A 24,307-nucleotide genomic window follows, 5' to 3' on the forward strand; every position below is an offset into this window, starting at 1 on the left:
GAAATTCACAATTCAAATTATTAGTTCATTAGTTTTTATAAATATAATAAATAGTAACAAAAATAAATGAAAATATATTTTTAAAATATTAAAATTTTTTAAATTTGCATAAAAAAAGGATACTTACTTAAAGTTAAGGTTTTTGAAGGAAAAGTGTACTTCGACGATTCCAGTCGTTTTTACTCGAGTTCTAAGTATATCTTGTTCCGTAGGTTGATACTCCCTCGCTCCTAATCGATCCAAATCGTCGAGGAAGCTGTAAAATATAAATTAATAATGAATTCACGGCAGGCGTGTAATTAATTCAAAAATTGCGATAAAAGTGTGAGTCGGAAAAGAAGAACTTATAGCTAATTAATCATTAATTAATAATTTTTTTATTTAAATTGTTAATTTTAATTATTGTCAGCGGCCTTGTCCGTTAATAAATAAATTATTTAATACTATTAACATAATATTTTTAATATTAGTATTATTAAAAATATTTTTGCCTCCCTCGATAAAAAAGTAAAGCACTTTCTCGACTGATAATATAACAATTCTCAAAATATCCATTGGTTAAAAGTCATGAAGAAAACTCATCAATCAAATATATCCCTCAAAGAAGTGGCAAACACAGCTTTTGTAAACAAAAATCGCCTTCTAATTTAATAAACGACATAAAAAGAATCTTACTGGACGAAAAAAAATTATTTACATAAAAAAAATCTACTTAACGTCTATATGTATATAGAAAAAGGATAAAAAAAAGTTGATATTAATCTTTTCAAATATCAAAACCATTCGAAACTTTTTTTTATTCCCCTCCCCTTCTCTTTCTCACCGCTTTTATACTCGTCACTGAAATTAAAAAGTTTTCTTTTTCGTTTTGTTGCCTTGAAACTTTATTTTCGTTCTTATAATATTATATAAAATAGTAATCGACTTTTCTTTTTATAGAAATACATATATATTTTTTTATTGGTAAAAATCCCTTATTTCATTTTTGGTATAACTGAAAATTTAATATCATGGAATGTTTTAATTAAAATTAAATTCTCAGGAGAAGAACACAAGAACGAATTTAGATGAAGAATATAAAAAAATTGCAATTATTTTTCGAATTGTTTAGAAAATTTTTGACGACATGCCTCAAAATGAATTTAGAAATGAAAAATAGTTTCATTTCTCCACTTGAGAACGCCAAGATCGACACTAGGTGGCTAGGAATCTGACTGAACTGCCATCTAACGGTGACCTTGGCGTTCGCAGGTGGCGACTAACATCTCCACATTGAATCTCAAAATATTCCTAATTCTACAATTTTTTTATAATCATAGTCACATAAAAACAAAAAGAAAGAAATAAATTTCGTTATTGAAAATCGTTAAAAAATTATTAAATACCCAGTAAAAAAAAAAGTATTCAGAATAGAGAAAAAGTATTGGTGGAGACGTTCGGTGAATGCGTTTTCGCGACAAAACCGTATTGGTGGGTTACGGTGAATACATTTTGCTTACCGTGAATACTTTTTTTTTTAAACTTTCGATTTAAAGATTCCTAAGCAAAGTTGAGAATATTTATAAAGAGCGTAAGTGACCTGAAGTATAAAAATGACGATTGCGAGAAGGAAATAAGAAATTTTGAGAAAAAACGAAAAATTAAATGTGACAAACAGATTGTCAAATGTTGATCAATTACCATATGCTTTTCTGTGCCTACAACGTATGATGATTAAAAGGAACTTTGACGTTACCGGCGGAACTTACTGTTTCACATACATTTACTTGGATTTCTCAAGTTTCTGTCGGTATCGTCAATGTTCCTTTTCATCATCATACGTTGTAGGTTTGTCACATTTAATTTTTCATTTTTTCTCAAAATTTCTTATTTCCTTCTCGCAATCGTCATTTTTATACTTCAGGTCACTTACGCTCTTTATAAATATTCTCAACTTTGCTTATGAATCTTTAAAACGAGAGTTTAAAAAAAATGTATTCACGGTAAGCAAAATGTATTCACCGTAACCCACCAATACGGTTTTGTCGCGAAAACGCATTCACCGAACGTCTCCACCAATACTTTTTCTCTATTCTGAATACTTTTTTTTTTACTGGGTAGAAATATGATCACAAAAAAATGCACCCGAAGCTTAAAGTGTTGTTGAAATACAGAAGATCACCAAAATTGCTATAGATTTCAAAAAATAAATTTTAAAAAACAAAAGAATATTTTCCAAAGTAATAAAAGAATAGTAAAAATCGAAACTGTATAACCGAAACTACTATATATACTTGAAGAAACTTAAATAGTTACCGAAAAATACAATTACAGAAACTAAAAATTACAATTGCAGAAAATTGCAAAATAAATAAAAAAAACAAAAATATATATAGAATAAAAATGTAATCAAATAGAAAAACAAGTTCCTTTCATCAAAAAACGAGAACATTTCCGCACCTTATGTTATATAAAAAAAGCAAAAAAACTTCTTCTCACCGAAACATATATAAAATCTAAAATTCACATTAATCGTCTTACAAAAACCCATAAACAACCCAGTAAGACGTTTTCTTTTAAAATGTCACTGAATTGAAAAAGCAATTTTCCACTTTTACCTTGAAACTTTATTTTCGTTTCAATAAAAGAAAAAAAGAAAACAGAAAAAAAATCTAATCGACTTTTTTATTCTTCAATACAAATATAGAGATCACTTATACACTGAAAAAAAAAATTAATAGATTCAAGTAAGCGATTAAATATTTAATTGAATCAAATAATATTTATTGGAGTCAATTAAATGGTATTTGCTTCAAATACTGAAATTATTGGTTCAAATACCATTTAATTGACTCCAATAAATATTATTTGATTCAATTACATTTTTTTTCAGTGTAGTGAAGTGAATTATTTAGGACTACGAAAAAATTACCTAACTCTTTTTTGTTTCACTTTTTTTAATGTCAAAAACAATATTTAGTATTAATTTAATATTTAATATTAAATTAAGTCTATTTTTTTAAGGGGACATTCCAGTTCAAAACAGGCAAAATGAAGGCTTTTTTAGTATATATTATTAAAATAACTATGACATTTATTTAAAAAATTTCTTTTACATGTAATAAATAATTTATTTAAGAATTTGCAAAAAAAATTTTGTTTTCATTTTTATTTCAAAATGGCGGCGATATACGCCATTTTCGAAAATGCCCATTTTCGGTGGTAAGATCGATTTCAAACTTTCTAAAACAGATAAAACCAAAAACGAAGTGACATTCTCTTCGTTAGATATTTCTTTAGGTGTGGAATCTCAAAAAAGTGGAATTTTCTTCCCTCCCCCCCTTTTTTTTAGAGTACTTTTTCTCCAAAAAGTGGAGTTGGAAATTTTCCAGTTTTTGAGGTTCCACTTATAGGCATGATGACGCTGAATCCAAACCCGTTTGATTTTTTAAAATCGCTTCAGAAGAACTCGAGATATCACTCTTACCAGTTCAAAAAAAGACATTTTGAGAAAAACGCATTTAAAGTTATTGTTTATAAGTTTCGAAATTTTTTTAAAAAAATCATCGGATTTGCTTGAAAATCGTTACTTGGTGGTTTTTGAGGCGTTAATTACATATATATCTAATTTGTGATCAGCAACACCAAATACATTTTTGTTTGTCTTTTTTAAAAAATGCAAATGAGAAAACATTTAAATCATTCGATTGCTTATCCGCATACAAAAACATCTTTGACATATGGCGAAGAATAAGGATGTATAACGTTTGTTTTACTTCGAATTTTGCAATAATATTTTAGGAGAGTATTCTTGACACTATAAGAAACCCGAAAATAAAAACAAAAAAAAATCGATTTTTTTGACATTTTGAACTGGAATGTCCCCTTAAACGTTAAATATTAATTTTAAAAAATGAAGCATTTAAATTAATATTATCATTTAAGAAAATAAATTTAAGATTTTATTTAAACATTTACAATGTAATATTTATTTTAAAAAAATATTTTACATTAAATTTACTTTTTATATTAAAAAAATATTTTATTTATTTATAGAGTGAACAAGCTTTGAAAATAAAAAACACCTTACAAAAATACTAGTGTTAAGAACATTGAATTTTGAAAAAACAAACTACGAAAAAATGTGAAATAACTCTGCTGGGGATCGAAACCCAGGACCTATCAATTGCCGGTTGATTGTTTTTCCACTGAGCTACAGAGGTCATTAATATTAAGAATATTAAATTAAATTTTTAAATTTTACATTTAATATTAAAAATAATATTTTATTTCGTATCAACGGCCTTAAAATATAAAAAGCGCCCTTTCGTACAAAAGTACTAATAATATTGGAAAACTATTTAATCTTAAATATCAATTTAGGATTAAATATGTTTCCAATATAAATTCAATATTTAAAAAAAAGTATTTAATATGAAATTAATATTTAATACAAAAAGCAATAAAATTTATCAAAAATTGACCCAATTTTTTTCGAAAAGTGAAAATACAAAAAAAACGAACCTAAAAAGAAAGGAAGAAAAAAAATGTAGACAACCTTTGAAGGTTTTGCCCTCGGCCAACTGCATTCGCACCTAGTTTGATAGTTGTGTTTTATATGCTTTTGAATTTACTTTTACTTATGTACTCTTTCGGTGACCTCAAAAAAAAAAAAAAAAAATATTCAAGTCCTCGAAGCCGCCACTACTGCGCCTACACTATATACACATACACCGTGTCGAGTACGCAATATCGATTTTGCTCAACCCTATACGATTCAAGATTAAATAGCTATTCCAGACTATAATATTTTCCAGTCAGAAGAATCGTATCTTTCAAAATATTGACGCTACATACACACACATAAATTTATATACAAACACGATTCAATTTCATTTTCTCTAACTGAAACTTCGCGTATATTCAACTGTCAATAACATGGATATACAGTGATTGATAAAATAGTTTATATATTCAAAAAAATGAAAAAAATCTCAATTTTTCCCATTTAACAAATTTTTTTCATTTATTATAACAAAAGTATTTTAAATAAAAAAAATCGATTTCTATCATATAGTAATTTTTGAAGTATAAATTGCGGTTATTTAAAAAAAATGCTGAAATAATTAGCCGATCTTTTCTAATTGAATTCATCATTAAATTGATTTCGCGCGTATAATTTAGAGGGAAATGGTTTTGTATTGAGGATAATTGCAAACCATTGAAGACTTTTAAGTGGTTCATCATATACGTTTGCGTGCACGTTGGTCGCAACAAGTTGTTTCACCTGATGATATTGCTAATATAATCGTCGCCTTGCGATATATCACAAAATAAATCAGATTTATGACAATTTTTTTTTACTCTTTTTCTCAAAAAATCGAACATATAACATAAAACTAGTGTTTAGTTATTCTAATGTTCATTCTAATGGGATAATTATAACAATATTAATCCTATAGTAAAAGAAATAAACACTATTTTTAGGTTGTGTTCGATTTTTGATATTAACTGTATTGCAGAATTAGCCTAAATGACCGTTAATTGTCAAAAACGCCCAGAATTTGCAGGTTATGTTCGTTTTTAATAATTCTATTGACAGCTGCTTTCGGCACTCACCCAGGATTAACCCCGAGTTAAATATTATCCAATCATTAAAAACATTCTGTTGGTCTAACTAATCACCATTAACCCGGAGTTAACTCGGGGCGAGTGCTGAAAAAAGCTGCAAAATCACCCTAAATGACCAAAAATTTGAGGTTACTTTCACCTAATGTAGAAACACCCTAAACGACCACAATTTTTTAACCTCAAAATTGTGATCGTTCCCCTATTGATAAGATTGTTTATTTAAAAAATTGTCTTTTTCTTTATTAACAGCTTCTCCGTAAAAATATTGTTATACCCTATACGACTACAATTTTGAGGTTATGTTCGCTAAAACTACTGTAACCGCAGCCAGAGACTGTTTTCTAAACAAGTTTAACCCCGAGTTAACGATGGTCCAATCATCATTAACATTCTGATGGATTCAGCCAATCAGAATTCACCTAGAGTCGAGGCGAATGCAAAAAATAGTCAGACAATATACCGCTTGTGAGAGAGAAGTGCGCTACCTATCAATCAACAGAATCTAACTTATTTTCTTATTCTCAGAAGCCTAAAATTAGTTTAAATTGTTTAATCAATTTAAACTACGCTGTCAAATCATAAATGTCCAATTATTTGAAAAAAGGAATTCATCCTCTTTATTAAATTTTCTATTGAATACAAGAAAGAAATTCCTAACCTAATTGATAAAATGGGAGAAATCTGCTTTTCTAACCTAACCAAAAAAAAGCGATCGATTTTTATAAAATTGGGAGTATAAAAAAAGATAGGAGATACCTGATACACTTTGGACAAGACAACCCTCTGACTGATCTCTGTGTGTAGTGTTGCGGTGAGGTTAGATTATCGTCATGTCGCGAGACTTGTCAGTGGGAAAGAAGAAGGGTAGGTAGGGAAGAGGCATGGTGTCGGCCATTTTCGCAACCACGTGACACGGGCGTGGCGGTGCCGTGACGTCATCCCCGATCAATACGACACAGAGACCAGAGAGAGACTGTAGCTCTATCGTTCCACATATTTCATTCCCTTCTCTTCTTCTTCATCTTTTCTCTCTCTCTCTCTCTCTCTCTCTCTCTCTCTCAAACACCACCGACGATCTCCCACAGGAAATTCGTATTATGGTCCAAACGCGACTCTTCATGCGCTCAACTCCCTCATTCTCTTTCTGTGTTCTACCACCCTCCCCCTTCTCCCTTTCCGACACCCCTAAAGCAAATCCCACTCGAGGTGACTATATCTCTATCTTTTCTGCTCTATACTCACACTTATACTTCATCCCCTATTATCTCTCACCCCCCTGATTTTCTTCATGCTACATCTCCTACTTCAGCATCACCAACAGGATCGAGGCAACCATAACAGAGAGTATTGAGAAATACTCTCTATTAGAGAGAGAAAAGGGATGCTATACTAGAGAGAGAGAGAAGGGTTTTTCTTTTATCAATAGAGACTGGACAACCCTCTATGTAAAAACGATCTTGAATTGCGTGGGTGTGCAGCATTGTATTATGTTATGGATGATAAGCATTGTACGTGCACTTCTTTCATATATTCCCTATATATGGTATGAAATGGTCTACAATATTGTCCATCATTGACGATACTCTAGTGGTCCATTGGCCTTTGAGAAATTCTTTTTTTTTCGTGCAAAATTATCAAGCCCACGATTTGAAAACTATTTAAGGGTATCCTACATAGATAGGAGTCCTCAAAATATAAAAATTACTAAGGGTCCATTTCACCAATATAAATTAAAAGTTAATCAATGATTAAATCCTTTATCCTAAAAAAAGTAATCTTGATTTGATGCGGATTCCTCTAAACTGAATGCACATTTTCCTCTTGCATATATATGGTATCAAAATTAATAGTCTTCACTTTAGAGGATTTTCCTCTCGCACATGATTTGCCAACTATATGGTTATGAACTGATAAAGAAAAACTATGTTTATGCACTAAATTAAACGTTTTTAATTAAATAAATATAATTAATGATTAATAGTTAACTATACTTACATGAATTAGAGCCAGTTACACCAACTCCGATTAAAAGTTAATCAATGATTAAAGTCAGTTTAACCGCCCTATGATTAGTCGGTTAAGGATTATGTATTGATTTCTTTATTTACTACATTTAAATTAAATGTTTTTGACATTTGAACCTCCAAAAATTCTTTTGTTTTTTTTAATTTTCCCAGAATTTTTCACGAAACAATTGTCAATTCATTAGTAAGACCCTTCACTGAACGTGAAGCTAAAACCTACCATATCGAACAAGTTTCAAATTCCAGAAGAAGTAACGATATCTAAACCTAGACGTCACCGTCAAAACAATAATAATTGAAAAACAAATTTAAAGCTATGAAAAAATGAGGGACTAACTCTGCTGGGGCTCGAAACCCAGGACCTATCAATTGCCGGTTGATTGCTCTTCCACTGAGCTATACAGAGGTCCACATCCAACTAATTTTCATAGCTTTATCGACTCAATAGCCCAGATGGCACGTATTCTTCTGCTACAAACTATTTGAATCTTCCCAGAATTTTTCACGAAACAATTGTCAATTATTGAATCGATAAAGCTATGAAAATTTGTTAGATGTGGACCTCTGTAGCTCAGTGGAAGAGCAATCAACCGGCAATTGATAGGTCCTGGGTTTCGAGCCCCAGCAGAGTTAGTCCCTCATTTTTTTATAGCTTTAAATTTGTTTCTTCTTCTTCTTCTTCTTAAATGACTTCTGGCTCAGCCAACTGTCAGAACAAAATTTGTTTTTTAATTCTTTTGTTTTTTTATTAACCACTGAAGAATAAAAATATTCTACATTCAGGTGGAATACTTTTGTTTTGAGAGGAACAATTGAGAGGATATTAGAAGAGGATTTTTCCTCTAACTATGAGATTACTTTTTTTAGGGTGTTAACCGACTAATCATGAGCGGGTTAAACTGACTTTAATCATTGATTAACTTTTAATCGGAGTTGGTTAAAACTGGCCCTTAAAAGTATAAAATTTTTAGAGTTTTTTAGAAAAATGGAGAGATTAAAATAATCGAAAATACTTTCTTTATCTGATGAGAATACACGCATAGAAAGGGTTTGCTGTGGCAGCGAACATTTTGCTGCCACAGCAAACCTTGTTCGTTGAAATAGGGATAGCGAAAAAGTTCGCTGTGAGATCAAAAAAGTTCGCTATGACAGCAAACTCGCATAAATTTTTACTAATGTTTGCTGTCACAGCTAACATGTTCGCTGCCACTGCAAACTTCTTAGCTGTGGTAGCTAATTTTCAGAGATTTTACAGCAAACATATATTTACTGCTGCAGCTAATTTCTTTTTTCCGTGTATCAGTGTGAAAATGTATACGAACAAAAAACTAGAATTTTCCATTACGAATGAAGAATTTAACAATACCGCAGCATTAGGGTGACCGTTATTTTGCGAAAGTTGGAATTTCTTAGATCGCCGGGCTGAATTTGCTTTAGAATGTGAAAAAAATGAGCTATGCACAAGGAAAGCCCAATCGATCAATATTAACCCGTGCCACCGAAGGGTTAAAGTTTAAATGGGGTTTAACATAGGATTAGTGCACTATTTTACATTTTGTATGGTAACCTTTTTTTAATTAATTTTTTGCCTTGGCGACATATATATTTATGGGTTTGGATGTTCTAAAGTAAATTCAGCCCGGCGACCTAAGAAATTCCAACTTTCGCAAAATAACGGTCACCCTACCGCAGCATTAAGTTTTTGGTGTTTCAGGAATTCCTTTAATGATACTAATCATCCAAAATGTCATCAGCAGAATGAACCAGCTCTTTATAATCGTGATCACCGTAAACCGTCTTTTACATGCGAATCTCGACAGGATCGTATAACACATCTCCAGTTAAAAGATTTTTTTAATTAATTGTCCAAATTTTCTGTTTAAATTATATCCTCTAGGGTCATAAAACCAAAAAGTTATATAACAACAAGATTAGTCAGAACGGGGGTAGATATTATGAAACTACTACTAATTTTTTAATTAAAATTCTAAAACCATCAAATGGATATGAAATCGCCAAAAGACTAAAATCCACCAAAATCTACTGCAGCCAAAAAATGATACAAGTTACAAACTGATACTAAAATCCACCAAATCTACTGGAGCTAAAAACTGAGATATGTTTGTCCAAACAGAAGACGTGGAACTAACGCAATAGTTTTAGGTTAAATTTAATCGTTTCTAGACGAACTTTTTTTCATATCTATAGAAACTGAACATTTTACCAGCGTTAGTATTAAGAGTAATAATCACAACGAAATAGAACAGAATTAAGAAGGCGTAAGTTAACGTGGTAAAATACTTCATAAAACTTTTGGAATTTCATTCCCTTTTATCAGATTTGGCATCAAAATCATCTTATGTTTTGGAATTAATTGATAGAACATTACGTGATTTTAACCATAGTTGATTTACCATCTGTCAGAAACTACTTGGTGGAGATTTTAGGCAACTTTTACCAGTAATAAGAATTCTTGCTACAAGAAGTGAAATCATCAAAACTTCTCAATACAATTCAGTCCTATTTAGAAACATTTGTCCATTATATTCATTAACTAAAAATGTATGAACTTTATACCAGAAGAAACGAAAATTGCAAAATTGTTGTTGGAATTTTAAATTTGCCATTGCCGGAAAAATTTATATCTTCGAAAACAGATTCTACTTTTGGTTCAAAACTTTTAAAATCCTCCTAAAGTACAAAAGGAAATTGAGGGTCCCGATCAAAGAATCGGTTATAATTTTTAAGGCTCAAATTCTTATCTTGTAAATTTAATTTATCATTTTTTATACATCTGACAATGATTTTCAGCTTAAAAAAATGTATAAACGGTTCTTTGATCGGGACCTTCAATTACCAACACATATCTTCCAGTACTTTTGTACAATTCCAAAACACTCCCACATTATTTTCGTTAGAGACATACCTAAAATCCTAAACAGATTTCTCTACCATTAAACCGCAAAATTTAACACTTTAATGCAAGTGGTAAAAGTACCATCTCTAAAATGATTCAACTTTAATCGACAATAACTCAGGACAATGACAAATTGTCCGGAACCTAAATTAATTGTACCTTCAGAGAATTCAGTGCTGCAGCAACACACTATAGATAATTGACAACATCAATATTGTCGTTCAATGTCGACACACCGAAAAATTGTTTTAGGGTACATCGGTTTCAAGGTTAGTGAAAACAAAAAGCAAGTGAGTTTAGGCGAAAGAGGAGCTTGGAAAAGCTTATATGGGTCAAGTCGGTTCGGTCAAGCTCGCGAGGAGGCGGTTTTCCTGTAGTCGTGTGTCCTTGAAGCTTTTTAACGAGCACCCCGCGCTTCATACACACATACATATGATATATATTTTCGGGAGTAAACTAGCTGATTTCCACTCTCGTACTAAATTTCATGAATATTTCATCACATCATCGATATTTTTAGGAGGACAAAAGAAATTATTGTCACTTGATAAAAACGCTTTTGAAATAGATTTATTTTTCTCTTATCGTCTATCGAAAATAGAATCAAGTGGGGTCTCTAGAATTTTTGATTTTGGAAAAGGATGTTAATTTTCTTTTTCCATCGAAAATTTTATTGGAGCTTTTGCATCTTGCAAAGAAAGAAGAAGAGTTGAATTTAGCAGGAACTAAGAAATAGATATTAAAAATAAAACACGCCAAGGTCAAGAGATGTGTTTTCAGAAACTTGAATAGGACAAGAATCTTAGTCGAATTTAATTACCCTGAGAGTCTTAATTAACGCTCAGTAGTATATTTCGAGTTTCTGAACACTGAACACGTGTGCTGTGAACACCTGGTTAAAAGTAAATTTTAGCATGATGCCAAGTTAAACACAACGAGGCTGTATGTATATATATGAAACTGTTTTGTCCTTAAAAGTCTATTCTCAACCGAGTCTATTCTCTCTATCCTTCTCTCTCGCTCTCTCGCTTCCCTTATTGTCTATCGAGTGGATGAACTTTGGAAGAACCAAACACAGTCGGCCAAACACAGTTGGGCTTGAAACAGCCTCAAGTGAATATATCGATCAGAGGGTTTCTCGTTTGAAATTCTCCCACGAACCGAGGAGCATAAAGAAGAAGAGCAAAAAAAAACACCGAAAGAAGACAAGAAAAGGAACTTTTTAACCTTTCTAGAACTCAGACCGGAAAAAAAGACATTTGTTTGTTTTACTTTTTTTTCTTCTTCTTCTTTTTGAGTTGAATCCTTTCGAGCGAATAACGATTCGTTAATGTACCTTTATTCTACTCTTTCAAAAAGGCGACAACCGGAAGTTAAAAATATTCTCATGACTTTATAACCAGACACTAAACTGAACAAAATGAAAATACTGAGAGGAACTCAAGTGGCGAATAGAACAATAAACGTTTCTCTAATTATGACAAATATTTCAACTATTATTAATATCATACAAAGTGAGTAATTTCGAATTTCAATTTCGTCGAGTATTGCAGAATATGGAATAGAATTTCAATTAAACGAAATTTTCCTGATATATGCGGAATTTTTCTTTAATCGAATTTTCAATACAGAGACGTGATCACAAGGGGATCTAAATTTCTGTCAGATTGCTGTGTGTGGATCAAAGTCAACTATTCGAAAATAAATAAAAAGAGGAAATTGGTTTCCAGTGTGAGTGAAGTTTGGTTAAAAATAATGTACACTTCCCTTTCAAGAATGATTGAAATTCTCAGGATAATAATTTTTATTAGTATTAATCCAGGGTGGGACAAAAATACAACTTTGGACAAAACAACTTTGAGGGTTTAATTTTTAACGAAATTTAAATTTCTCTAATTTATAAAATTTCTCATCGATTCCTAGAGGCCTATATTCTATCTTCAAATCTATTCTTTATAATGTTGATTTATTAATCGAAAGGCATTTTAGGTCAACTAAAAGGATCTTTTTGCAATTTGTCATTCTGTCGTTTTTCACTTGAATTAATATTTTTATTATTGTCTTTTCATTTTTTCAAAGGAACTTTTTTCTGACAACCTAAAATAATTCATTAGTACAACAAAAAAAGGTAGTTAGAAAGTCAAAAATATAAGTTTAAAGTTAGTCTTATAAAAATCTCCTTTCTAAAAAAATACCAAATACTAAAAAATTTATTTACAAATTCTTTTAAGTCCCAAAAATCGTTTGTTTTCTAATAACAATAAAAATAATTTTAACCCAAGCATTTCTTTTTTCGTCAAATAAAAGGTGTATTGAAAAAAAGACACAGGGGAGGATTTTTTTTTTTTTGAAGGAAAAAGTACTCACTATTTCGCGGAATCATTCAATTGATACTCGTTGCTCCTGCCAAAGCATTCCTGTACACCATTGTCCGCCCAAAGCCTCTTCATTGCTGCCAACAATTCTTCGCTAAAAGGTTCCGTGTCCTCCATCCGTTGAATAACGTCGAACACCATTTTTGCGTCCGTCTGCAAACCAATCAGTACATTTTTACTCTCAAAATTGTCACATAAAAATTAGTTCCCTGCAAAAAAAATCTATTTCTCTTATAAATGGAAAATCATAAACTCAAAGAGGAGAAAAATAAATTTTTCATTTAACTACATTTACAAATAAATACAAGTTTTATTTTTCCACTATTTTCCTTTCTGTCAAACAGATAAATTAAAAAAATATTTTTGTCTCTAAAAATTGGTCTTTTTCAATTATTTATTTATAAATCAAGATTATAAATAATTTATCCTCTAAATATAAATTCAAAACCTAAAAAGTTAAAAATAAATTCTAAAATAAAGTAAAATTGAATTCTAAAAGTCCAACTAAAATATTGAAAAAAGGCGGTCAACATTTATGGGCATATCTCTGGAACCTTTAACTTTCATGTCCCTCGCATATATTTCGATAATTTCAATAACTTTTTACTTTATTTTTGTTGGAAATATTAAAGCTTGATAAGATGAATCAGTTCCAAAAGGTTTTACATTAATTTATTAAATATATCAATAATTATTCCAATCTGAGTGCCCGATTTTTTACAATATCTACTTGTCCCTAACCATACTCTCGGATGGGTTAAACGATAAAACTTTGTAATGAATAAGAGTTACTAATTCTAAGACGCATCTTTTTAAAGTTAATTAAACAGTGAACACTTTTCCGTATGAAAATTAAAAATTTGTTAATTTTGAAAAAAGTTATAAGCTTTCAAAAGTTGTCCCTCACTTTTAACCTTTTTGATCGTAATCGAGATATTTATCATTTTTCATTAATAAGACAAATGGCACATCAAAATGACTTACGGGAAATAAAAGTTCAAATTATTAGAATTATTTTGAGACATAGTAAATTGATGTGCCTCGTGTCTTCAAAAAACTGTTGTAATTTAAATAACAGAAAACACGCGCGTACAAAATTTGAAAACGACCGTAATTCGAGTGATACTCCACGAAAATCAAATAAAAGTATTTTAAAAGTACTTGTAAATATTTTCGCATGTGCCATTTAACATCCCGTGAATGTGCTTCAAGAAAAAATACTTTATTGCAAAGATAATGTAAAAATATTTGTCAATTACGGTCGACCGTAATCAACCAAAAGTTTAGATTTCTTAATAAGTTTCTTTTTTAGAAAAGAAATTGTTAAGTATGAAGTTGTCGATTCTCACTTTTTTATAGAAACTGTTAATAAATAAAACTGAAGGTTAAGTTTCAATGTTTATATTTTGATTTTTTAGACAGAATAAATGATCGAAAAAAATAGGATATATAAGAAAAAAGAAAAATAGAAAAAAATGAATAGAAATTGGAAAGTTTATGAGTGTTAAATTTAAATAAAATGTATCTGGAAATTGCAAGGTAAACTTTATACATTATAATTTCATATTTTTACAATTCAGTTTAATTAAAATCTATTTTTAAAATAAAAACCATTTTAATTTTTTAGTAATTCAAACAAAAAATAAAAGAAAAGTAATGTTAATGACTAGTAATAATATAATAAATACAAAAGTAATATATTATATAATAATATAATTATTATATTATAAATTATAACCCCTCAGTTAATTACTTTCAACTGTTTTCGATTCTAAAAAACAAACACCTGTTAAATATTTTTTTGTTGCACGTTAAAAATAATTCGCAATTTTAAATAGTTTATAACTTTTTGAAGACGAATCATTTTATCTGTCCACTTGGATATTTTGAAAGCTTATTTCTTAAAGTTTATGTAGACAGAGTTTCAATACTGTGCTCAATAAAAAATTAACAAATTTTTTCTCATTGAAAAGTTAAAGGTTCTAGAGATATGCCCTTATAACGAATTTTTTCAATAAATTTATAAAATCGAAAAAAAAGAGAAAAACTTGATAAATAATAATAATTTCACGAGCCGAATTTCTGAATTATTTTCTCACCTGTTGCCAACTAACAGAGTGGACAAATCGATTAGAAGAGACTCAGAGGAAAAAATCCTCATTGGCAATTTAATATTTTTTTAATGTAAAAATCAACAATATTACTAGCCAGTCAAGAATAATATTTTCTTTCCTGTTAATATATTAAAAAATTAAATGCTAATTGATATTAAATATTTAAAAAATAAGTATTTTTTGTTAAAAGGATCGTTAACAAACGTCACGCGCTATTTGGACTAATTTTTAACCCCTCCCTTTTTCGGCACTTTTTTGTATTTACTTTGCTTTTAGCTACTAACTTTAGTTAAGTTCACGAAACGCCTTTGTACGAATCATGGAGAATAGACTACAGGAGACCAAACTAATGTATTTGAAATCAAACACTTTTGCGTCTGTAGTTAATTGTAGTTCACAAATTTCTCGCCTGTAGCGTATGTATCGGTCGTGTAAGTTGTGAATAAACTAACCTAACTTAACCTCTAAGCACTTTGTTTTTCTGAATATATTCTATACATTTTACTTTTATTTGTAAAATAAAACTAAAGTAATATTTATTATTCTTCTATAATTTAAAAATTTATTATTCAATTGTTAATAAAATTTTAAAAACAAAAATTTGAATTTTGTGTCACAACTTACATCACCGATTCATGCGCCACAGACGGTAACTTTTGAACTAAATTAGCTTCCGACGCAAAAGTGATCGGCTATATTTAGTACTGGCTATTTGTTCATACAAGAGGCCATTTAAACAAAAGAAGAAGAAGATCGGCTATTTTGAACTACGAGCATAGCAGTTTGGTCTCCTGTAGTCTATTCTCCATGGTACGAATGTACACGCCGTTAAAACATTCATATTATTTTCTTTTATAAGTTTCCCTTTTGTATCAAATTACTATATTTAAATAAATAAAAACAACAGGTTATGTACCCCAGACTGCCTTCCACTGCGTAAAGGTATCAGAAAGCGCGAAACGCTGACGCGAAAAACGATCGACTAGACGAAAGTGAAATCTAAACTCAAATTTCGTTGAAAATCATTTCGTAAACAAAAGACTCGAGAAACGTGCGCGTAGAATTGTTTTTACGGAAAACTCCGACAAAGACAAATAGGTTGTCGAATTGTCAGAAACGATTAACGTAAAGTAAAAAGAAAATAAGTGTATCCGGTAAGAAGGCTTGAATAGAAAGGTATTAAAAATTATTTCATCATCAATAGGAAGACGAAAATTTTTAATACTTCTGAATTCCTTTTTTGTCCGCTAAATTTGAATACTTCTAATAAGTCAAATTCGTCTATAAAACAAATCCTTTTCAATGCTCAAAGTTTACAATATTAGAATGAATACTTTTTAATCACTTAGTGGAATAAATTTGTGATATATCTAATCCCTTTTAATTCCTTGTAAATCAAATGCTTGTTGGTGGACAACTAACAAAAATTGACCAATCAAAATCCAAGTTACTTGAGAAAAGGATGAAAAAGGAAAAGAACGTGGCTCTGTTCATTGTCAGTTGTAATGTGCTTGACTTTGTAACTGCTGATAACTGCCCACATAGCACAATAATTTTCTGCAAATTATCAAAGCCAAATTCGAAAACTTGCCTGGCAAATTTGCGGCAAATACCAAAATGTCCGTTTGGTGGCAAGTTTGCAGAGCAAATTTGTAGAAAATTTGCATGGCAAAGTAAATGTTAAATGCATGCGCAGTAGTTTTCTATGACATCTAGAGCTGCGCACTACATTTATGTAAAAAAAAAACGTTTATCAAAATACATATACATTTTGAATACAAAAGGATTTTTTTTAAATTTTTAGGTTTTTTGAAAGTTTGCTACAAAATTATCTGCAAGTTTGCCATGCAAGTTTTCTGCAAATTTGCTCTGCAAACTTGCCACCAAACGGACATTTTGGTATTTGCCGCAAGTTTGCTGCAAATTTGCCAGGCAAGTTTTCGAATTTTGCTTTGATAACTTGCCGCAAATTTGCAGAAAATTATTGTGCTATGTGGGTGGCGTCAACTGGGACTGTCTACGTGCATATAATCGGGTGCAAATTACCAAATAAAATCTCACACGGAACCGAGAATTTCTCGAAACTAGACAGGACCCCGCCCAGCGAGGTTAGAAATACTGCGTGGTAAAACTCATGGAGAATGTGAGGTTATTTAAATGTCCGCATATAAAGGAAATATTGAATATCAAACTTGAGCAAAAAGTTTACTGAAAATAATGACTTATTGACATGTTTAGGTAATATTGTATCAATATTGCATGCAATATTCGCCTAATTATTAAAATTTCGTCTGCTAATATAAACGATATAAACTGAGCGATTTCCTGTCCATTTTCAAGAAATTCTCGGTGCTGTGTGATTTCCATGTAAATCACGTATAATATAAAATTTTATTTAATTTTAATTATTACTTTCCTTAATTTCACTTACTCATAAAAATTGACTTCATGAGCATCAAATTTGCCATAAATACCAATATTTAAAATTGAATACCTTTCTATACCTAACTTAAAATTATGTGCTTTTCAATTCCTTTCTATACCTTGGTCAACGTTTATGTGACGATATTAAAGCGAATTAAATTTTTTTATTTATATACTCTTTTTAGGAATTCAAAACTGAGGACAAAAAAGCAATTAAAAGGAATTCAATTTTTTCAATACTTTCTATAATGCAAGATTTTTTACCGGGATAAATACGTGTTCGAAGAATGTAATTTTTTTTAAATGAAATATAGATGGGTCAGTCCACTGACTTTCGTCTGGGGGCTGTTGCGGCTATATTTTTAAAAAATCTGGTTTCAAAATATGTAAAACTAGAAGACTTCCTGAGTCCATTAATCATAATATTATAATGTAAATTTTATTTTTTCAGATTTTTTTTTTTTTTTTTTTGCTTAGGGAATTTTGGGAAATCTGCCTACAGATACCTTGGATTCCGCAACTCCAAGGTTATGTGGGGTTGGAACAATGAAACAAAGAGTAATATTAAAAAAAAAAGATAAATAAATAAATGTTATAATAAATTTAATAAACTGGCGACCTACTACCAGCCCGACCCACTAAAACCCGTAACCCTTCTTCTGGAGTTTTAAAAACATTTTTATTCAATAACTATTTTATGTCATAGCAGAATTACCTAAAACATAAATCATGTTTCGTTGAATCAGGAAATGATACAATTTATATAAAAATATATTATTTTTGATTAATTAAATAAAATCGAAACATTTTTCCCCAAAAAAATATTCCAATTTTTTAAAGTCTATAACTTTTTTCTCAAAGCTTCTAAAAATCCAATTTTCTCTATATAGTTAAATGTTGATATGATTTACTTAATATTAAAATTTGACGTAGGTGTTTTGCTTTGTTTTCGAAATATTAATTTTTTAAAATTGTTTAGTTAAAAAGGTTAATTTAAGGACTTGAAGTTATTCAACCAATTTCATATCACTTTATTTACAAGTTCAAATTTGATGGTAGTTGTATAAAATTAACCTTTTTAACTAAACAATTTTAAAAAATTAATATTTCGAAAACAAAGCAAAACACCTACGTCAAATTTTAATATTAAGTAAATCATATCAACATTTAACTATTTAGAGAAAATTGGATTTTTAGAAGCATTAAGAAAAAAGTTATAGACTTAAAAAAAATGGAATATTTTTTTTTATTGTAATTTTTATAAATAATAGACAGAAGTTTGGTACAGTAACAAATTTTATTTTTAGCTGTTTCAATTTTTTAAAGAGGGATCTTGGAAAATGGCAAAATTCTATCTAGAAAACGTACACTTTTCGTTAGAATTGACCAATCATAATAGAGAAAGTAATGTTATTTCGAACATAGTATACGTTTAGTTAACCATGGCTTATAACATGTTGGTGGAACGCATAGGCGGTTATAAAGTCAACTCAGCGCCTTTAACTTTAGCGGACCGTCAGTTAATCGAACCTTTAACTACGAGTTGGTGGAACCGGGCATAAACGTGTTAAGTAGAATTAACTACACCTTCTCTCTATGTGGCAATTATGATACGTGGCGTCTTCATATGGAAGCTGTTCTTGTGAAAAACTACCACTGGGAGTATGCGGACGGAACCACAGTCAAGCCAGAAGAGGCATGCTACCGCAGCTGACTGGGACAAAAGAGATAGAAAAGCTAAGGCTGATATAATCCTTGCTTTAGACCAACCGAGTTAGGCCACATTAAAAATTGCAAAACGTCCAATGAGGTATGGGAGAAATTAGATCTTGTTTATAAATCCAAAGGACCCGCCAGAAAAGCAACATTATTGAAACAATTGTTGTTTACTAAAATGAACGACGATGAAAACATGGCGGATAACTTGAATAGATTCTTCAATATTTTAGACAAATTGACAAAATTGAAAATTGTTATTTCGGACGATCTACTTACCATATTGTTGCTTTACAGCGTTCCCAATACATTTTATAATTTTCGATGTGCAATAGAAGCTCGCGACGAGCTTCCGATTCCGGAAGCCTTGAAAATAAAACTATTAGACGAATATAATACCAGAAAAGGGCAGGACACAGAACAAGAATCACAAGGTGCATTTTACGCAAAACCATTTAAACACCAAAATTTTCAACAACGTCAGAAAAGTGAAGGATTTAATGTAAATCAAAACAAAGGCAACCAGCATCAACAAAATTCATGGAAACGTTTTAATTGCAACTACTGCAAAAAGTTTGACCACAAAGCTACTGACTGTAGGAAAAAGGCTGCAGATAAAAGCCCATTTCATCAAATGCAACTAAAGAGGAAGCCTTTATTGTTCGCGTTCACCGAAAAAACAATATTCTTGTTTTGAGAGGACAATTCGTCTTCTAAAATCCTCTTACATTTTATTCTTGAATTAAGAATATTACTCTTCATTGGAGACTATTCCTCTTCTTTTAAGAGGAATTACTCTTAAGTAGAGAATAATCCTTTTAAAAGAAGAGGATGTTTTTTGAGCCATATACAAGAACTTTATTTATTAAACCCAAAACATTCCTGTAAACGAGATAGTCGATCATATGAATCTACTTAATAAATGGTGTAATATTGTATCGGCATTATGTGCAGAATCGACGCTGGAAATAATAAATTTTGTACCTGAAACAGCAAACAACGTAATTGAAATTCAAAAATGGCATTTAAGATTCGGTCATTTAAACGAAAACAGTTTAAGAAAATTATCATCAGATCGCATGGTGAATGGTCTCGTTCTCAAGTCAAGTGAAAAATTAAGCACATGTGAAATTTGTATTCTTGGAAAAAATTCACGAACTCCATTTCCGAAGACATCAGTTTCCAAAAATGAAAAAGTGCTAAGTTTAATTCACTCCGACGTTTGTGGGCCATTTAGAACAAAATCTCTCGGTGGTTCACTATATTTTTTAACCTTCATTGATGATAAATGCAAATACACAGAAGTGTATTTTCTCAAAAAGAAAAGTGACGTCAAAAATGCTTTTATCAAATTCAAAGCTTTGGTAGACAATCAAACAGAGCAAAAGGTCTATTTACGGAACAAGTGTCCTACGATGAAATTGAAGAACCAAACCCCTTACGAAATTTTGTCCGGACTCAACCCCACCGTAACTCATCTAAGATCTTTTGGCTGCAAAGTTTATGTACTCGACAAATCACCAAACATCGATAAATTTGATCCAAAATCTGCTGCTTGTATTTTTGTTGGATACTCCAGCTCGTCGAAGGCCTATCGACTATGGAATTCTAACTCAAGAAAAATATTACTGAGCCGCGATGTAAAATTCTTAGAAGAGATTTATTTGGGTGAAGCTATCGCTGAAAAGAATGATGCCGAGTTATTTGTACCATTCTTCGAAAACAGTGAACTCAGTAAAACGAACATTGAAACAATCAACCCAGGACGAGAAAATGTTGAACATCAACCTCCGGTGAACGGCGATTTGAGTGAAACATCTCCTGCGGACAACGACAATTCGAGTGAAATATTCCCAAACAATTTGAATGACGACAAAAATCGATCTCGTGAAGACAACAATGGATCAAGATAAACTTCTCCAAGTGTTTCTACAAGTGATTAGAGCGACGAAAATCAACAAATGGATTCAATGGACATCCACAACATTAACCCTGCAAATAACTCAGAAGATGACGAACACGATTTTGACAATGAAGATCAGAAGATTTCAGATGTAACTCCTTGTACGAGTAAGAAAATAGCCGGACGCCCCAGAATTGAAAGAACTGGTGCCAGAGGGAGACCACGAACAATCTTCAACGTAAAACCTATAAATCATAAATCTTCGTCGCTGACATACGAAGAAAACCCCAATCCATCAGTTCAGGAAGCTCTTGCTGGACCTCATGCAGAAAAATGGCGTAAAGCTATGAAAGCGGAATTCGACGCTCTAGTAAAAATTGGAGCTTGGACTCTGGCTGAACGTCCAAAAGGAAAGAAAGTCATTGGATGCAGATGGATTCTTCGAACAAAGTATGATGCAGTCGGAAATATTGAACGCCACAAAGCTCGCTTAGTGGCTAAAGGATACAATCAGCAACCTGAAATGGACTTTACGGAAACGTATGCTCCAGTAGCCCGACAAAGTTCCGTGCGGTTGATTTTGGCAATATCAGCAAAGTTAGGCCTCGATATTTACCAACTCGACGTTGTCATGGCCTACATCAACGGCAACTTGGAAGAAGACATCTACATGGAGCAGACTGAAGGATTTGAAAACTCCAAAAGAATGGATGCTGTGTACTTACTGAAACGATCGATATATGGACTGAAGCAATCGGGACGTCAGTGGTTTAAAAAGTTGAACCGAAAAATGGAAGAACTAGGATTGAAACCCCTCAGTTGTGACACATGTGTCTACGTACAAAATCAGGGGGAGTCAATTCTAATTGTCGTAGTTTACGTAGATTACCTAATAATTGCTACAAACCATATCAAGAATTTCGAGGAACTAAAAAGAAATTTAACCAAAGAATTTCAAATAAGGCTGAAGTCCCATGGCAGCGTTTTGCGTTGCGTTTTGTAACTAGGCAATGATTCGAAGCCTGTGGCCACTCCACTGGATGGAAACGTAAAGCTGAGCAGAGAAATGGAACCAAAAACATCAGAAGAGATTCAAGAAATGAGTAAAGTTCCATATCGATCTTTAATTGGATCACTCATGTACTTGGCTGTATTAACACGCCCTGACGTCGCTTACGCTGTGAGCACTTTGAGTCAATTCAACCAGAATCCGGGAAAAAGTCATTGGATATCAGCGAAGCGAGTATTGCGATATTTGAAGGGGACAGTTAATCAAGGACTGATGTACGAACGAACCGAAGAAGACCTCATCGGATTTGTCGATGCTGATTGGGGCGGCGCTATTGACGATCACAGATCCTGTACTGGATACACCTTCAAACTCAGTAATTCGGCAATTTCCTGGGAATCTAGGAAACAAAATACAGTAGCCCTGTTTAGCACACAATCAGAATACATGACTTTAACAGAGGCTGTGAAAGAAGTCGTTTATTTACGTCATTTCTTGGCAGAAGTCGGCCTACCTTCTATCAATCATCGAATACCTACCAAATGTTTTTTTAAAATTTTTTATCGGAATTTGCAGTTTAAATTGTGTACTTTTAGACAATAAATTGTTTTATTTAAAAATGTTGGTCGATTTTTTTTATTTAATTAATGAAAATAGTCAATATTTGCACGCTACAACTAGGGTTGCCTCCTTAAGTTCACGAAACGCCTTTGTACGAATATACACGCCATTAAAACATTCATATTATTTTCTTTTATAAGTTTCCCTTTTGTATCAAATTGCTATATTTAAATAAATAAAAACAACAAAAAGTAATAGAAAAAAATTTTCTTATCCTTCTTAATTTCATGAATAATTTATTATTAAATATTAATAATTTTATATTCGTTTTAAAAAACATTATACTGAAAATGATTATGGAAAAAAATACTTACTTCTCTTTCATTGGTCGAAAAACCGATTCCCAAATTGGGCATTGCTCTAAGAATTGCTACTAAAGATTGTATTGTGTTGCTATAAACGACTGGCCTGTATTGTTTAAAATCTTCCGGTGTAAACCCACTCTCGTGAATGATTCTGAAAGCAAGCAAGACAAACACAAAAATTATTAAAATTACTTCTTTTTTCATTTTTTAACAGTATTTTATATTTATTTCAATATTTACTATATTTTTATTTTTGTATTGATTATTACATAATCCAAAAAAAAACATTTTCTATATTTTGTAAGTGAGAATATTGTAAATAAATAAATTAATTGATATAAGATTATAAGTGACGCGCTACAACGAAAGGTATAAGTGAAGGGAAGTGGGAAGGCTGGAGACAGGAGGTGAAACTTCGGTAGTGGGGATGAGTCACAAGCCTGTCTTTAACTAGGCGTTTCGTTTCGAAAAGTCGCTGGCGCGGTGCTGCTGCACATCTCTCACACATTCAAATTCTTGTATACCGTGTGTTTCACATGTGTATGATACATGGAGTAGGTATGATATGATTTTAATTTAAGGTATTAACTTTAAAGTGCAATCGAGATACAATGTGTGTCTTAACGGATGGGGCGCATGATTATTCCCCAAATTTCAATTTCCTAATGTTCAAAACATCGAAATTCATATCATCAAAACTTCATTTCGCATAATTTTCAGTTTTCGAAATTTCATTCAACATAATTTTTAATTTATCGATTTATTCTTTATCCTATTATTTAAATAGTCGAATTGTTTTTCAATATAATTTTTAATATGTCAAAAATTTTTTTGACATACATTTTGTTTTTCCGAATGACTATTTGTCATAATTCGGAGGATTAATAATTATGACAAATAGTCATTCGGAAAAACAAAATGTATGTCAAAAAAATTTTCGACATATTAAAAATTATATTAAAAAACAATTCGACTATTTAAATAATATGATAAAGAATAAATCGATAAATTAAAAATTATGTTGAATGAAATTTCGAAAACCGAAAATTATGCGAAATGAAGTTTTGATGATATGAATTTCGATGTTTTGAACATTAGGAAATTGAAATTTGGGGAATAATCATGCGCCCCCTTAACGGATATATAGAAATAATGTAAGTGATTATTAAATTAAGTGTTATTCAAATAGTTAAAGAATACCGAAGACGTGCTGTGTGAAAAGTTGTAACAAGAAGAAAGATAAACACAACACTCTGCTCCGCCGCTGGCTGTCCACTGCCGAACATCAT

At 31.1% G+C, this 24,307-nt stretch overlaps 1 protein-coding gene and 1 non-coding gene across 3 annotated transcripts in view; one reads left to right on the forward strand and one right to left on the reverse strand.

Annotated features, from left to right (window-relative positions):
• Positions 1 to 24,307, reverse strand: part of LOC122499170 (guanine nucleotide-binding protein G(o) subunit alpha) — a 132,117-nt gene that overhangs the window by 10,508 nt on the left and 97,302 nt on the right. For both annotated transcript variants that reach the window (XM_043607342.1, XM_043607332.1), the window contains 3 exons: positions 23,028 to 23,169; positions 12,919 to 13,079; positions 128 to 256 (listed from right to left, as the gene is read on the reverse strand). In XM_043607342.1, coding sequence (XP_043463277.1) covers positions 128 to 256; positions 12,919 to 13,079; positions 23,028 to 23,169 — 432 coding nt within the window. The remainder of the gene's footprint in view (positions 1 to 127; positions 257 to 12,918; positions 13,080 to 23,027; positions 23,170 to 24,307) is intronic.
• Trnaa-ggc lies at positions 8,194 to 8,267 on the forward strand. Its single transcript has one exon. It is a non-coding gene; the product is annotated as a tRNA-Ala (tRNA).

The sequence above is a fragment of the Leptopilina heterotoma genome, unplaced genomic scaffold (genome assembly GCF_015476425.1).
Source record: "Leptopilina heterotoma isolate Lh14 unplaced genomic scaffold, ASM1547642v1 Lhet_100, whole genome shotgun sequence".
Classification (NCBI taxonomy): domain Eukaryota; kingdom Metazoa; phylum Arthropoda; class Insecta; order Hymenoptera; family Figitidae; genus Leptopilina; species Leptopilina heterotoma.